The sequence below is a fragment of the Arabidopsis lyrata genome, assembly GCF_000004255.2.
Source record: "Arabidopsis lyrata subsp. lyrata unplaced genomic scaffold ARALYscaffold_5, whole genome shotgun sequence".
Taxonomy (NCBI): Eukaryota; Viridiplantae; Streptophyta; class Magnoliopsida; order Brassicales; family Brassicaceae; genus Arabidopsis; species Arabidopsis lyrata.
Window position 1 is genome coordinate 19,785,617 of NW_003302551.1, and position 15,533 is coordinate 19,801,149.

The 15,533-nt window shown below is 37.8% G+C and overlaps 3 protein-coding genes across 4 annotated transcripts; 2 read left to right on the forward strand and 1 right to left on the reverse strand.

The window, feature by feature from the left end:
• The first annotated feature begins 74 nt into the window (after positions 1-74).
• LOC9312615 lies at positions 75-3,744 on the forward strand. 2 transcript variants are annotated; one of them, XM_021024399.1, is made up of 8 exons: positions 75-394; positions 479-665; positions 755-929; positions 1,086-1,289; positions 1,413-1,715; positions 1,816-2,907; positions 3,228-3,293; positions 3,457-3,744. In XM_021024399.1, exons 1-6 carry the CDS (start codon positions 173-175, stop codon positions 2,780-2,782), a joined length of 2,058 nt encoding a protein of 685 aa, XP_020880058.1. In that variant the 5' UTR covers positions 75-172; the 3' UTR covers positions 2,783-2,907; positions 3,228-3,293; positions 3,457-3,744. The 2 variants fall into 2 exon arrangements, with proteins under 2 accessions (XP_020880058.1, XP_020880057.1); XM_021024398.1 differs by having other exon boundaries at positions 3,228-3,744.
• Positions 3,745-4,254: 510 nt separating this feature from the next.
• Positions 4,255-7,783, reverse strand: LOC9312616. Its single transcript, XM_021024397.1, has 4 exons — positions 6,443-7,783; positions 6,161-6,345; positions 5,868-6,091; positions 4,255-5,317 (listed from the first exon to the last, which is right to left on the reverse strand). Exons 1-4 carry the CDS (start codon positions 7,626-7,628, stop codon positions 4,528-4,530), a joined length of 2,385 nt encoding a protein of 794 aa, XP_020880056.1. The 5' UTR covers positions 7,629-7,783; the 3' UTR covers positions 4,255-4,527.
• Positions 7,784-9,943: 2,160 nt separating this feature from the next.
• Positions 9,944-14,358, forward strand: LOC9314397. The gene is made up of 3 exons (XM_021024217.1): positions 9,944-10,182; positions 10,550-10,631; positions 12,600-14,358. The coding sequence occupies exon 3, from the start codon at positions 13,061-13,063 to the stop codon at positions 14,348-14,350; it is 1,290 nt and encodes a 429-aa protein (XP_020879876.1). The 5' UTR covers positions 9,944-10,182; positions 10,550-10,631; positions 12,600-13,060; the 3' UTR covers positions 14,351-14,358.
• The last annotated feature ends 1,175 nt before the right edge of the window (positions 14,359-15,533 follow it).

Sequence of the window (15,533 nt, forward strand, 5' to 3'; positions counted from 1 at the left end):
AGCCTAATAAGAGCCCAACAATGCATACTTCATACCGTCATAACTCATAGCTCAACCGGTTTATGATCTGAGTGGGAATTACAAACATTTAGCTTAACCGGTTTATGATCCAAGTCTTTAGTAATTTCGGAATTCTCTACATCGCCGGCGATTGAGTCTGCTCGGCTGTTCGATGTCCTCTCCGTCTGCAGTCGCCGATCTCTTGGCCGCGCTTGCTTACAGTCTTCAGAACGGAGATCAATTATTCGAAGAAGAAGTGGAAGAGTCTACTTCCTCTATGGGACTAGCTATCTCGGAGCTTAACCGATCTCTGACTCTGGACATCGGCGGCGAGGATTCTGGGGTCAGGGTTCTGGACGCATCCTTATCTCTAATGTGCTTCAAGGCACCTCAGGTTAGTTTCATTTCTTCTGGATTTGCATTGTTTCTACATATGCTGGGTTCTTACTTGAGCGCGTGATTTTCTTATAAAATTCAGGTTTTTGATTCGGCGATTGAGTATATGGTGCGAACACTTGTTTGTGCCTTATCATCTTCAAGCAATTGTAAGGTACTTAAGTATCGAAACGAGGAAACATTACAGTTTGGGAGCTCCAATTTACCTCAGTGCTCTGAAGAATTGATCGAAATCTCTAAGGATATTATTGATAAACTGGGGGCAAATGGTGGGTTTTATTTAGCTTATCCTAGGATTTATCTTAAGCTTTTAAACTTTTTGTTCTCTCATATATTTCTGACTTGGAACTGTTCATAGGAAGATTGGCTACATTGTTATTCCAAGCTGTTGTGAGATCAGCAGCTTCAACATGTAAGATCAACAGCTTCAATGCTCATACAAAGCTTATGGATGGAAGAAATAGGGCTGTTTCGAAGCTTCTTGTTTACTTACCGAGAGAATCATCTGTAGAGAGCCACGAGATACCTCTGAGGTTTGACCTCTTGTACTGTTTCTATACCAAGCTATGTTAGTCTGCAGTATTTTTATCATTTGTCGATAGACCTTGTGAAACTGAAGCCACAGCTTCTGATGTTTCCTCTCTTGTTTCAGAAAAAGGTAGATCGGTCTGACACTTTTTGATGATCAGGATTCTGTTCTGGTATCAAGATCCATTGTCTTTGAAGGAAGATGTTTCCAGAATCTTGAAAGATGTTGTGGAAAGGCCTTTCCTTTCTATAAAAAAGGAGCTTTTCGAGAGGGCAGAGTGGCGCGATATTGTCATCTGCTTAGCACTATCTCCTACTATGTTTATCAACACTAGAGCCCTCTTACATAAATGGCTTTTGCTTACGTGAGTTCCTATCCAATTCGTGTCGTGTAAATCTACAATAATAGATACATGTAATCTTATGCTTTGTCATCTCTAGCTTTCCATCTTTCTTGCTTTCTGATGCAATCTCATTCTTAACGCCAGGGGACTTGCTTCTGTTTTTGAAGTACTTGCTGGTTTGGTCTCTGCAATAATGGATACAATTTCAAAACCATCGTTGTGGGGTATACCAATGGAACTAGCTTCCAGGTTACCATTTTCTGATACATACTTTCCTTCCCAGTGTCAATTTCTGAGAATCTTGGCTGGTCCTCTCAGTTTCAAGTCCCTCCTAATGTTAGCTCATACTGTCAGTAAAGCATCTGCTGTCCCTAGGCAACAACAACGGGATACTAATTGTAAGCCCACTCCAATAAAAGTTCAAGCATTAGATGACAAAACCGAATGGTAACTTTACATGAAAATGCAACATGATTACCTGATGTTTGATCACTTTATATATACATGTATGTGAGTGGGTTTTGAATGATGTTGTATCTTATGGCAGGGCTTTGGCTATTAACTTCCCAGATTGGTTCTATTTTGCTTCTGCTATGCTCTTCTCAGAAGGAAATTCGTTTGAAAATATCCAACATAGATGCACTTCAAAAGTGGCTGATTGTAGACAAGCATGTGATGTAGAAGATCTCTCCATCGCTGCGGCTACATACATTGCTTGGATTCTAAACCCTGGAAGTGGAACCATTCAAGTATCAGTAAGTAAGTCTCTCATTAGAGTCTCAGAGATATGTATCGGCAACAGTTGCGGTTCAGAAGCACATCGTACTGAGACTATAACTGGCAAGAGAAAGAAACCAGATAGGCTCGTTTCTGGCAAAATAAAGTCTTCTAGTATTGTGGAAGACATATTGAGAGATTTTGAAAACAAAATCACCAATTCAGTTTCTTATGAATTGGATTCTCGGAAAACACATCCATCTTTCAGCTGTGGCCTCCAAAACAATTTTTTAGTAAGAAGAGTCGTGGTTGGCATACTTTTTGGTTCTCCATATTCAGTAACAGATGAGGAGTATGAACTGGTACTGCACTATGCTGCAACTGGGAAAATTCTTGCCTTTAAGAAATCAAGGAGTACCGGATTCAAACAAGGAAAGGGATTCTCTGGAATATCTGCTTTACTGCCGAATGAAATCACCAAGGAGGAGGCTATTGAAGGCACACTTCTTGTTTTCAACTTAACGGACACTTTGGAGAGTATGTGTGTATCAAGTTTTGAAGCTGGAGAGGACGCCGAGAAGTTTATTAACCATTTTAAGCTAAGATCCAGCAAATACTTGGTCAAATGTATAGATCGCCTGATACAACTTCACTGTACAGAAGATGGAGATCCAATACTAAGTGACATTAATATCAGACTGCTACAATGGACAATAAAAGGACTAGAAGATCCACATTTCAACAAAGTTCTTGATAATATCGCTGCTAAGTTGGACTGCAAATTCTCGCCCGTGTAACTGTCACCATATAGCTTGACTTGTGTCATATTTGGTGGTACACATAATTTTTGGGAAAATGGTGATCAAATTTGGACATTTCAAAGCTCTCAAACGACTGGTATGAAGATATAAATGATGTACAGGTAAGTGGAATTGATTGCCTTCTTTGGTCTCATTTCTAAAATAGTAACACAATCATAAGTTACAATTAAGTTGGGTGTCTGAATGTCTTTGGTATCAGTGAAACGGTTTATCTATAGTATGTTGCCACCACTAAATACGGTCTAGAGCACTAGTTTGTTTAGAGCCTAAAGTTTTAAGTTGGTGGGTATCATATGTTATTATCAAGGGAGCTTTAAGTTTAATATTTTACTCTTTTGTACATGGGTGACCTGCATTTTTTTCTGACTGTTAAATTTTATGTGATCAAATAACATATTTACCTTTATCCTTTATATTTCAGCTCCACAACTGAAATTATTTGATCTGCCTGGACTGGACCAGAGAATTGTCGATAAAAAATATTATGGTGAGCCTTGGAATCACTTGATGCTTTTGCCATGCTCTCTTAATTCCACTTGACAACTACAAAACAATACGCTGGATTTCCTGCTGAAACGGGTAATGTAGGTCCATGGTCATGATATTCTCTATGTTCAAATAGTCATTTGTTTCTTGGATCTCTTCGCTAGATATGCGCAAAAACACAATTAGCCAGGTCATGTGAGTTTCGTCATCCCAAGCCCCTGAGGCCCTGAGAGTTGCAAAAGGAGTTTGATCCAGAGAAGTGAGTACATACATGTACTTGGGTATGATCATGTTGTTAAATATTTTTTATTGAATCAGTTGATTTCAGACCTTGTATGCTTAAAATAGTTATTACATTGACATCAGACCAGTTGTATGGAGTATGGAAATGGAAGCCAGCCAGGTTTAGGCTTTCATATGGAAAGAGCTAATTAAAGATATTTCTTTTGCAAGTATTTTTGTTTGTTTCCGTTGTATGGATCTTTTATCCTCAAACAGTAAAAGGATAAAGACAAGAGGGGTCATAGGGAGATTTTGTCTATTAGGTTCTGGGAGGGGCACAAGGCAAGAAGAAGACAGAGAAGATCATGGAGTAAATCCTGATTTTACAAAACCATGTGGTTCCACTTTCAGACAAGAAGTGAAGAGTTGTCAGATGCGAACTCGAGAGAGAATCCGATGGAGACAGTCCCTAAACCCCCACCCACTTGGAATTGAAGATCATATCAAAGCTTTTAGTAGATTATCACTACAGAGATTATTTTTACCCATGTTTTCTTCCCAGTTTTCTTCATTTTCTCGCCAAACACAGTAAATAAACCACAAACTCTAGAAAACAACTAAAAGGTTAACCTAAATTTCTTCTTTCGAGTTACCTAAACCATAGCCGAGATAAATCACATCCTGACTGATTAAGAACACATGTTAGAGGTTATATCACATTTACACGTATCAAGATCTTCTTTCCACTTACGAATTCCCTCTATTCATATCCAGAATCACAGCGACGCCCTCAGTTTCAAAATTTTGTTTATTTACATTCTCCTCATAATAAATTGAAATGTATTCAACACTTTCTTGGTAAAAAAGGAACAATACAATAACTGACGTCAAAATGCTGTAAGACATAATTAAGGACAAAAAGTCAAGAGCCATACTTTAAAAACTTTAAGAGTTGACGCTGTTACTGTAACTCTGTAAGAATATCAATTTATATGTGTATATAATATAATGTCCTATTTGATAGAGTATGAGCGAGTGCATACCGTTTGAAGAGACTCCATGAACAAAGCAGAGAAGCTTGTTAAAGATTGGAACACACCAGGCAACCCTGTCTGCAGATTATTCAAAGTCATGGCTCTTGTCACTTCTATTGCCTTTGAGTATTTCAGCATCTCTTCCTCTACTCTCCTTTGGCAAACCGCAAGCTCTGACTTTTTATCGCTTAACGGGTCTCGAGCATCTAACATGTGTTGGTTATCGGGTCCTGACTCTGGTAAACCTAAACCAACCACTGAGTATGACTGGTAGTATTTTCTCTCTAGGTTTCGAAGCGACGAAGCCTTCTTCTCAAGCTCTTTTGATGCTGATTCTGTTCTTTTCTTTATCTTGTGTTCATCCGCTTGTTTCGCGGATATCACGTGTACAACATTGATGAAGCTCTTGATTGCTTCGGAAGCGACAGTATCGGGAACACGGTCTAGCGCGAGTTTCCACTCATCGCAGAAGGTGTAAGCATCGAGCGGCTCTTTATGAAGATTGGCGGCATCTTCTTGGCAAACCGGAAGAAGGGTTAGCTTGAACCAGGCGTGAACTGAGTGTATGAAGTCACGTTGGAATTTAATCAGACGACTGAAACTGGAGTGCCAAGAAGAGACAGCTGATTCCAAGTCACGAGTTGCTTGTCTGTGTAGCTCAGATGTTGATTCGCCTTTGCCCGATCTGTTAATGAGCCCCCGGACTTGCTCCACGATGCTGTTCTGCGTCTCATGGTATTGATGCATAGATTTCCACATGTACATAAAGCTGCATCAGGTGAAAAACAAACACAAAGTTTAATGTCTCCTAAAGTCAAATTTAATGTCTTGTTGTGATTTTGTTTATCAAAATGTACCGAATTGATTACAGAATTCACATGATGAATACCAGAAACCAGGAGACATTAGTCAATACGCCTAACCAACAATGTTATTGCCGCTAAACTCTGAGACATAATTACCAATTTCAGTAACTTACTAGTTACTTCCACAGGATAAGCTATAAGACTTAAAAAGCTAAGAAATAAATTGTAACAATAGACAAGAGAGGTAAGAGACCTTTTTGTCACACTCTAAGCATATCCAGGACCACAGAATTCTAAAACGCATCATTATTGTTCACCTACTTATTGAGTCCACAAGATTCTTCAAAGATATGAAAAGTAGGTGGCAATGAATAATACTATACTGAATTTAAGAAACCAAACGGGGAAAGAATAATGATTGCTTGCCAAAAATGTCAAATTCAAGAAAACTGTTGGATCACAAGATAACATCAAGCAACAGGTGATTCAGTTATGTAGATAGAGCAAACTTACCCATGACAGAGCTCAACGAGTTGTGGAACAAGGTCGGTATCACGAAGACGGATTATGGCAGTAGATGTGGTTGTAACAGCTTGAGAAGTAACAATGATCAGTGACTGTAACCTCGTTATAGAGGCCTTTGTCTTGTCTAACTTAGCTTCATCCTCCCCTTTATATTCTTGGCTTTGAAGCTGTGATAACTTCTTCTCATGCTCAATCTTCAAGCCTTCTCTAGCCTGGAAAAAAAGTCATCAGCTACCAACATTCAATTGGTAAATTTCAGAAAAGTAAAAACCTGCAAAGACCTTAATTTCTTCATAGAGCTTTTTCTCCCATGCCAAGAGACGGTCAAGAGTGGAACAAAGGCTCTTCGAACTGTTCGGTTGATCCAGCGCAGTCGTGTCCAGCCTGTACTTGACTGCCAATGGTGGCTTCGAGGTCCATGTAGAGCTCAGGTTGCTCAATATGCTACTCGAATGTATCACCGTTTCTAATAACAATGTACAAACCAAAATTCACAATGTCACGAACTCAATTTCATCAAAGCATGGATAATTCCAAGTTATCAAAGCGAGAATAGAACTCACTCTTCAACTGGCTGAAACTGCGATCAAGCTCAGCTCTGCCGAGCTCGAGCATCTGAGAGACTTGCTCGCCGGAGGCAGCGGCTTTATCGAAATTCTCCTTAATCGCATCAACAATTTCTTTCAAATCCCTATGCCTAACCACCATCTTCATGTCAGCGATCTCACCTCCGCCTCTATAGCTACCAGAAGATATCGTCGCATCATCTACTTTGTCATATTTACCTTGTTCAGCGCCGCCGTATACTTGCGGCATTGGTGAAGGTTGTTGATGATGCCGTCTCGTCGAATTACTTCTCACCGTAGATCCAAACTCGGAGCGTGTCCCGATCTCGGAAATTGACTCTCTATCATCATCATCTTCTTCCTCTTCCTCCGCAGCGTCCGAGGAGCTCGTCGTGCTGTAATGATCGTGATCCTCCCATTCACTACACTGTACTTCCTCTCTCTCCGTCTCCGTCTCCTCCTCCACCGCATTGCTCATTGATTCGAACTGCTTCTTCTTTTGCTTCCTTGTGTCGAAGAAATCATACTCTGACCTCTCTGTTTCCGTATCCTCATCGTTGAAGCGACTATCGGAGTTTTGTTTCTTCTCTTGAGCCTTCCTGTTGAAGAATTCGGAATCGGGAGGAGAAGGAGGGTAGAAATTTTCCCAGTTCCAGACGGAGGAGGCATGGGAAGGAGTAGCGGAGTAAGTAGAGTTCTGATAAGCACCGGGATAAAAATTCGGCATGAAATTGGAGCTCTCACTCCTCGGAGAAGACGAAGGACTTGACTCCGAGAGAATATGAGGCAGTTTAGGTTTTGGCTGCTGTTTCCGGCGTCGATTGGAAGAGGTGGACATGACTTTAGAAGTAGCGACGGAAGGAGACGTCGAAGGAGGATAAACAGAAGAAGGAGCAGGCGACGGCGGAAAACGTGGAGGGATAAATTTAGCCGGAGATTGTTCAGAAAGCGGAGGAGGAGGAGGATGGAGGAAAACAGCCGGAGTTTGATCCGATACAGAGAGAGGCTCACCGGAGGCGAATGAGGAAAGAGCAGATCCAGTGAGACGAAGCGAACGGCAGTAATCGGCGTGAGCGGCGGCGAGATGATGGCGAGCATAGACAGCTTCTTTCATCAGACGGCGGCGATCCTTACACCGCCGTACAGCATCTTCGTTATCGAGCTTGGACGCCGCACATCCCATGGCTTCTTCTACTTCAGGTTTCTTCTTCGTTACGGTGGCGCCTGAGCTCACGGTGACTCTGCATTATTCACAACAGAATCATAGAGAAAAAGGAAAAAGTTAGATAGCTGTTTCCAGACTTTCCCACTACACTATACTCCTACACTGCTCTCAATTTTCTCATATTTATCGGAAAAACAAAATTATAACCGACAAAAAAGTATAATCATTTTCAAATGACTGGCATTAACCTCGATTAATTTTACCTTTCGGTTCTTTTTCAGTTTTTTTGTTAGTAAAAAAAATATAGAATAAAAAATAATGCGACATTTTCTGACACAATTATTAACGGTTACCAGAACCAACATTACAATATTACAGTTAACCATAATATTAAATTGTTTATCAAAAGAACCCCTATTACTCCCTCTGTTTTTTTTTAAATTGTCATTTTAACTGTATTTAGACAAATTAAAAAAGGTATACAATGACTATATTAACCTCATAAAAATGACAAGTAATTATTTACAAATAATTTGTGTTCAATAAAATGAAGGTAATTTGGGTAGTTATTGGCATAAATTACATTATTACCTTAAAACGACAACTAATTTAAAACAAAAAAAAGCTCTAAAACGACAACTATTCGAAAACGAAGGGAATATATTACAACAGTAACACAAAAAGACAACTTGTAATTAACGTTAAAAAAAGTCAATTTTTAATTACTACGAGGGTCGTGGTCCTCGTGGATCTGAGGCTTATGAGCTAAGGTAGAAGATGAAAAAAGCACCGATAGAAAGGAAAACGGCAAGATGGTGAAAAGCTGAAGCTGAAAACGGTGAAAAGTGTTACTTTCCTCTTTGGAAAAGTCTTTTAGTGAATAGAACAAAAGGAAACCACATGCATTATTTCCTTTTTCTTGAGCTTTCTAGTTTCTTTACCAATCACACTTTGTTCCAAAAGACTCATCATCGCCGCCCTATAAAACCAACTCCAAAACTGTAGACGCTTTTTATTAACCAGACTCAAGTTATCTTATAAGTTGTTCTCTGGAGACCCTGCGTATTATAACTATAAGGACCAAACTGTCTTCAATTAGTGTGCAAAGTACTACATGTGGCCTTTTTTGTTTGTTTTATGAGTATATATCGAATCATAGAGGACAAAATGAAAATTAATTATTTCCTATAAAGTGCATAGAAATGTTGCAATATATATACAACTAGGCAAAACACACTAATGATATTAGTTGTGGGAGAAAATGATAAAGACTGAGTCCAAGAAGTGGATGCCTCAACACTAAAGAAAATGTGACTCATTCTTTGAGTGAACCTTTGAAGTAGTCATATTTTGGTTGAGAAAAATGTAATGCATATGTACGTAATAACAAGTTGGTAAACAGTACCGACAGAAATAACCTTCCCCTATCTCCAACTTCTCTTTCTCTTTCATATGTTAAGAAAATTTCAAATTTCTGTGTCTCTTCTCTCATTTTTTTTGTCATCGATTTCTGATTCCGAAAAAATGATATGTGACTATATAAGTTCAGGGCCGGCTCAAATTTTTTTTTGGACCTTGTGCACATTTTTTAAAAAAGTCTGAAAATTATACATATTTTCTAAAATTTAGGACCCTAAAACCTTAAAGAAAAACAAAACAAAATTGTGGGATCCAGTGCTTGAGCATACATAGCACCACCCCTAAGACCATACACAGTGGTGTATGTTTTGGTGGGGTGTGAGTATTATTAAAAAGGAAAATAATATAATAGTATAACACATGGGTGTGAGATAACACTTGGGTATGGGTATTATTTTAATGTTTTATGTTTCATCTATCTCTCTCCTCTCTCTCCTCTCTCTTTCTCCTCTAACCAAATCTCTCTCTTTTACAAAAAAATTATAGTACCCAAAACTAAAGTTTCCCACTATGTATGCCCTAAGTCTGAAATAACATTTTATTCTATATTATTTTATATATAAATATAACAAAGAAAAAAAACAAAGTTGGATTTTATGTTATCTACATAAAGAAAGAAATAATCTGTTATATTGACATTACAAGATAATCTCTCAATATAAGAGCATGATTAACAGCAATATCTTAGAGATATCTTAGTATTAAAGTTGATTAAATATAATCAAACCAACAAAATTAATCTAAGATTTATATCTTAGGTAAGATGTTTTTGTTGGTCTAAGATGTTCATACGTGTCAGTATCTAACATGTTAAAAAAACAAATAAAAGGAGAATTTTTTTTTTCTCCCGTGTTTTCTTTCTCCAAGCCAAGCGATTTCACATCTCTCTCTCTCTCTCTCTCTGTTTTGTAAACGCCGACGATTTAAGCTCTCCGACGGTCTTGTTCCGTCGAATTGAGAGTAGCACTTGAAAGGAATTTCGTGTTTGAGCAGTCGTTATGTTCACTCTTCGATGTTGTCTCACTCTCCCTCAAGTTCTTGAAACTTCCGCCGGAGAAATCTCTATCAATCGGCTTCCTCCGTCGAATAGAGAGGTTAATTGAGTGGGGATTGCAGTTTTGATCCGTCTGTATCATCATCTGCGGGATAAATGGTATGTAACTCTTTGATTTCACTTGTAGATCGAAAATCAGGGTTTTAATTATGCTTCGAAAATTAGGGTTTTTCACAATTGGAAATTGACTGTATCAAAATTAGTGTTCTCTGATGTTTGCATGTCGTTTTCAAACCAAATTAGGGTTGGGTTTTGTTAGCAGAAAGTTTTATAAAAAATTAGGGTTCATATGATGTTAAAAGATTGGGAATTCGTAATTTATCCGTTTGTTTCCATTTAACATCGCAGATAGTGTCGTTTTGAACCATAAAATTGATCTGTTTGATACGTGTTCTCTGTTATCATTGCTTTGATTTGAGATGATTTGTTTTTGATGAGTTTGATATGTTTCTCTGTTTTTGGCAAGGTCAATTGGAGAACTTGCGACATATGAGGTTTATTAGAGATGAGGTTCATTACATGGAGTACGGAGTAACAGCTCATTGAAGGTAATTCTTGTATGAACTTGTTTGTTTTAGTCTATGTGAAGATATTAAATCATTGAATGAGTAAATCTTGTTTGTTTTAGATTAGGTTAAGATCTTGAAATGCTTTAATTTGATTGTCTACATCATATTTAATTTTGTTTCATATGTCAGTTAGTCTTATTTATGTGTATGTTATTAGATCAATGTAATGCTTGAACTTGCAGTTTTTTAAAATGATTGAATTTGGTTTGAATGTGTTTCTCCAAGTGTTTATTTGGTGATCTCTGCTCAAGTAGAATACCTAATCTATCGCACAAATAACATGAGCCAATGCTAATAGAAGCATATGTTTATTTGTCTTTAAAGTTTAAGCCTGAAATGCTTTAATTTGATTTGATTGTTTTTATTGTTGTCTTTGTGTTTACTCAATGCTTGGTAGTTGGTATTGATTGCTTGTTGTGTCACACTTAAAACACCTAGCACTTATTGTCTAATTCATTTCTTATCTGTCAAACTTCTTGTCTAATTGATTTCTTCCCTTTTAATAAAAACCTAAACACTCTATCTCTCATTATGTTCTATCACGTACACTTAAACACACACCCCTACTCTTTTTTAATAATGCCCTGCCTACTCAACAACAAATCTTTGTTATCAATGCCTATAGCCTCTGTGTTTTATTTGATTAGGTAAAGAATTTAGTGTCACACTTAACACAAACCAAGCGTTTCTCTTGTTATATATGAACCTCTTCTTCTCTAACTTAATACTGATTTACACACACCAAAAACACTTCTTCTTTTTTTATCCTGCTTCCTTTCAACACCAACCAGAGAACTAGGCTATGGATTCATATCCATATAGTCATGGATCAGGCTTTGTGAACCTCTTAACTAGTCAACAAGAGGTTCACAATCTAGAAGCCAATCCGTATGATGATGTCCCTGTCTTTCCAAGCCAAGCTGACTCTCCAAGCCAAGCTGCACACAAACCCAAGGTGAAAAGAGGGAGAAGGAAATGGTCTCCCATAGAAGACGTGGTGCTCATCAGTGCTTGGCTCAACACAAGTAAGGATCCAGTAATAGGCAATGAACAAAAGGGTAATGCTTTTTGGTCACGCATTGCTAACTATTATGGTGCAAGTCCAAATCTGAAAGGTGTGGAAAGGAGAGAGCCAGATCACATAAAGCAGAGGTGGGCTAAGATCAATGATGGTGTATGCAAGTTTGTAGGGAGTTATGAGGCTGCGTTAAAACAGCAATCAAGTGGCCAGAATGATGATGATGTGATGAAACTGGCTCACCAAATCTTCACCAACGACTATGATGCAAAATTCAATCTTGAGCATGCTTGGAGAGAGCTTCGCCATGATCAAAAATGGTGTTCAGCTCCTACTACTAAACCGACTGGACAGTCTAAAAGAAGAAAGACTAAGGAGTCTGTTGAGCCTTCAAGCTGTCAGCCACTGTCCCATGGAGTAGAGGAAGCAATGCATCGTCCTATTGGTGTTAAGGCTGCAAAGGCCAACGCAAAAAAGACTGTGGGAGAAGAAGGCAATGGTCTCTCTAGGTTGCAGGGCATATGGGAGATCTCAAAAAAGAACTTTGAGTTAAAAGAGAAACAGAGCAAGCATAGTATGCTTGATAGTCTACTTGCAAAAACAGAGCTTAGTGACACAGAAATTGCCTTAAAAGACAAGCTCATAAATGACATGTTGTCAAATGCTTGAAGGATTTCTTTTGTTTCATGTATCATAAGTTCGGCTTTCTTTGTTTCATGTATCATAAGTTTGTCTTTTTGTTGTATTTCAATTTGTGTTTTCTGTCATAAGTTAAGTCTTTTGCTTGTATGAACTTGTTTGAATCAATGAATCAGTGTTTGTATGAATTTGTGTTTGTATGAATCAGTTTTGCTTGAAATAGTTGAAGTGCATGACAAACAAGTGGAGTTGTGATATTGTGATGGTAACACGTTTGTGTTTTTGTGCAGGATAGACAAGTTGCTTCACTAGCAACACGTGAAGCAAAAAGACAAGTTGACAAGAAGGGGACATGTTAAAGAGGACAAGATTCCAGCAAGTACACGGACACTACAAGTCTTGATTCTAACCACATGTTTGAATGAGTTTTCTTTTTACCACAAGTCCTCTCTGTTTGTTCACGGATACAAGTATTCATTGTAGCCACATGTTTCACTTTGCTTCTTAACCATGTATATGTTTTGTGTAGTCCACTATAAATATGACCATGTAATATCACTTTGTAATATCAATTGTCCAGACTCTTTCCTTCTTACTTTGCTTCTATTTCTTTTCTACTCTAAAAACAGTTACTTGCAACAAAAATCTCCAAGGCTTCTTTTTCTTTTCTACAACTAAAATCTCCAATTTCTTTTCTACGCCAAGGCTTCTATTTTTACTCAAAAAAATCCAAAACAATTCTACATTGTAAATGGCATCATCTTCCCATGAAAATTTAGAAGAAGCGTTGGACGAAGAATTTAGTAATATTTTACAGCAAGAAATAGATAATTCTTTGTATTCTTACGGTGATCGTCCACAAACCGCAAAACCGAGGAAAAAACGAGTCCATATTGAAAGAAATCGAGAAGAAGGACACATCCAGTTATGGAACGATTATTTCGCAGAAAATCCAACTTTTCCTCCTAATCTATTCAGACGCCGTTTTAGAATGAACAAGCCATTATTCATGCGTGTTGTTGATCGACTCTCCACAATTCCATTCTTTCAACAAAAAAGAGATGCTACAGGAAGATACGGTTTTTCTACACTACAGAAGTGTACAGCAGCAATTCGTATGCTTGCATATGGTTTAGCAGCTGATGCGGTTGACGAATATCTCCGGATTGGTGCAACCACTTCGATGAAGTGCATGGAACATTTTGTTGACGGAATTATTGATTGCTTTGGAGATGAGTACCTACGACAACCCACTGCAGAAGATCTTCAACGACTACTCCATATTGGAGAGATTCGAGGATTTCCCGGGATGATGGGAAGCATTGATTGTATGCATTGGGAGTGGAAGAATTGCCCTACCTCTTGGAAAGGACAATATACACGTGCCTCTGGAAAACCAACGATCGTTTTAGAGGCTGTAGCTTCCCAAGATCTTTGGATATGGCATGCGTTTTTTGGACCGCCAGGTACTTTAAACGATATTAATATTCTAGATCGCTCTCCGGTTTTTGATGACATCTTAAAAGGGCGAGCACCAGCAGTGAATTATACAGTCAACGGGAACGAGTATAATTTGGGTTACTATCTCACGGATGGCATTTATCCTAAATGGGCTACTTTTATCCAATCTATTTCACTTCCACAAACTGAAAAAGCATCTTTATTTGCAACCCATCAAGAAGCTTGCCGTAAAGATGTCGAGCGTGCTTTTGGAGTTTTGCAAGCTCGATTTGCTATTGTCAAAAATCCGGCTCTTCTTTGGGATAAGGTAAAAATAGGAAATATTATGCGAGCATGTATAATACTTCACAATATGATAGTAGAAGACGAACGAGATGGGTATACTCTGTTTGATACGACCGAATTCGAACAAGCGGAATCTGCAGGAAGTTCACGGGTGGATTTCACATATTCTACAGATATGCCTTCAAATTTCTTCGATACGATGGCCACTAGAACTCGAATTCGTGATCGAGGTATGCATCTACAATTGAAGAAGGATTTGGTCGAGCATATATGGACAAAATATTCTAGAAATTAAGTTTAAAATATTTGTGCTTTATGTTATTTATGTTATAAATTGTATCTCATGTATGTTTTAATTTTTTTAATTTGCAACAATTATTAAATTTTCTATAATTATAAATTTTATTTTTGTATTAATATTTTTTTTTCTAAGAACCACATGTTAAGAACCTACCATTAATCACACAAAAATCTTAACCCAAAAATACTATATCTTAACTATCACTTTTACAAATATATTACTTAAATATTCCTAAGATTTATTTCTAAGATACTACCAATAATCATGCTCTAAGAGTTCTAATTGTTGGAAAGAAAAGTAGAAAACTAATAAAAATTTAAATGCAGTTTGCAATAAATATAAATTGGAAACTATATAGTATTCAGTTTACATAGATTTTTTAAAAATCTCAAAATCCAAAAATGGAATAAAAATAAGGGAATTGGGCAAGTGACCGTGACGACCAACATCGACAGTTAGTATATAAACGGCTCTAGCTTCCTATTTCTGTAACTTGTTGAAGTAGCTAAGCTATATATGAACGTGAAACACTTAATTTGTGAGGATCATTCTGGATTGTTACTTTAAGTTACAAATCAGATTTCGTCATGACCATATTTGTTCTCAAGTGAAGTCTCACTCGTCGAACATCTCGCAGTACATGTTTACTTGACTTGCCCACCAGTTGTTCGTCGAAATGCCAACATGAACTTCCTCAAATCACCTGTGTTTCGTTGAACTCCATGTTTACATTTTAAAATGATTTTCTTGCTAATTAGAGTTTCTTTTTCTTTATTATGAGTTCGAGAAACCCTTGGACTCTCAGAAAGTAAAGTGTAATGCCTATGTTTTCGTTAAGATGATGCTTTCTCAGCTTCTTTTGGATAATTGAATGAGGCAAAAATCCTGACTTTCAAAGGCTAAATGAAGTTTGCTCGGTTAACCGACCAGTTAACGGGTGGCACAGAGCAATCCTACTCTAATGCAGCAGCTCACACCGGAAGCTACAACTCCAAAACCAGAAGCTGTAGATTTCAATGGAGAAAACTACAGGACCATGAGAGCTTTGTCTTGACAGGCTTTCTCATTCTAAAGATACAGTTTGAGATTATTGATGCCTATGGATACTTCTTGACCAATTGCATGATGTCACCTCCAACAAGGTACAACAAATTTGACCCTTATTTTATTATCTTCC

Excerpts from the sequence above, each read along its gene's own strand:
- LOC9312615 (XM_021024398.1), top strand. The coding sequence starts at position 173 with ATGTCCTCTCCGTCTGCAGTCGCCGATCTCTTGGCCGCGCTTGCTTAC. Across the intron at positions 395-478 it reads TGTGCTTCAAGGCACCTCAG|GTTTTTGATTCGGCGATTGA; the intron begins GTTAGTTTCATT and ends TATAAAATTCAG. Across the intron at positions 666-754 it reads TGATAAACTGGGGGCAAATG|GAAGATTGGCTACATTGTTA; the intron begins GTGGGTTTTATT and ends AACTGTTCATAG.
- LOC9312616 (XM_021024397.1), bottom strand. The coding sequence starts at position 7,628 with ATGGGATGTGCGGCGTCCAAGCTCGATAACGAAGATGCTGTACGGCGG. Across the intron at positions 6,092-6,160 it reads AGCTCTATGAAGAAATTAAG|GCTAGAGAAGGCTTGAAGAT; the intron begins GTCTTTGCAGGT and ends CTTTTTTTCCAG. Across the intron at positions 5,318-5,867 it reads CTCGTTGAGCTCTGTCATGG|CTTTATGTACATGTGGAAAT; the intron begins GTAAGTTTGCTC and ends CACCTGATGCAG.
- LOC9314397 (XM_021024217.1), top strand. The coding sequence starts at position 13,061 with ATGGCATCATCTTCCCATGAAAATTTAGAAGAAGCGTTGGACGAAGAA.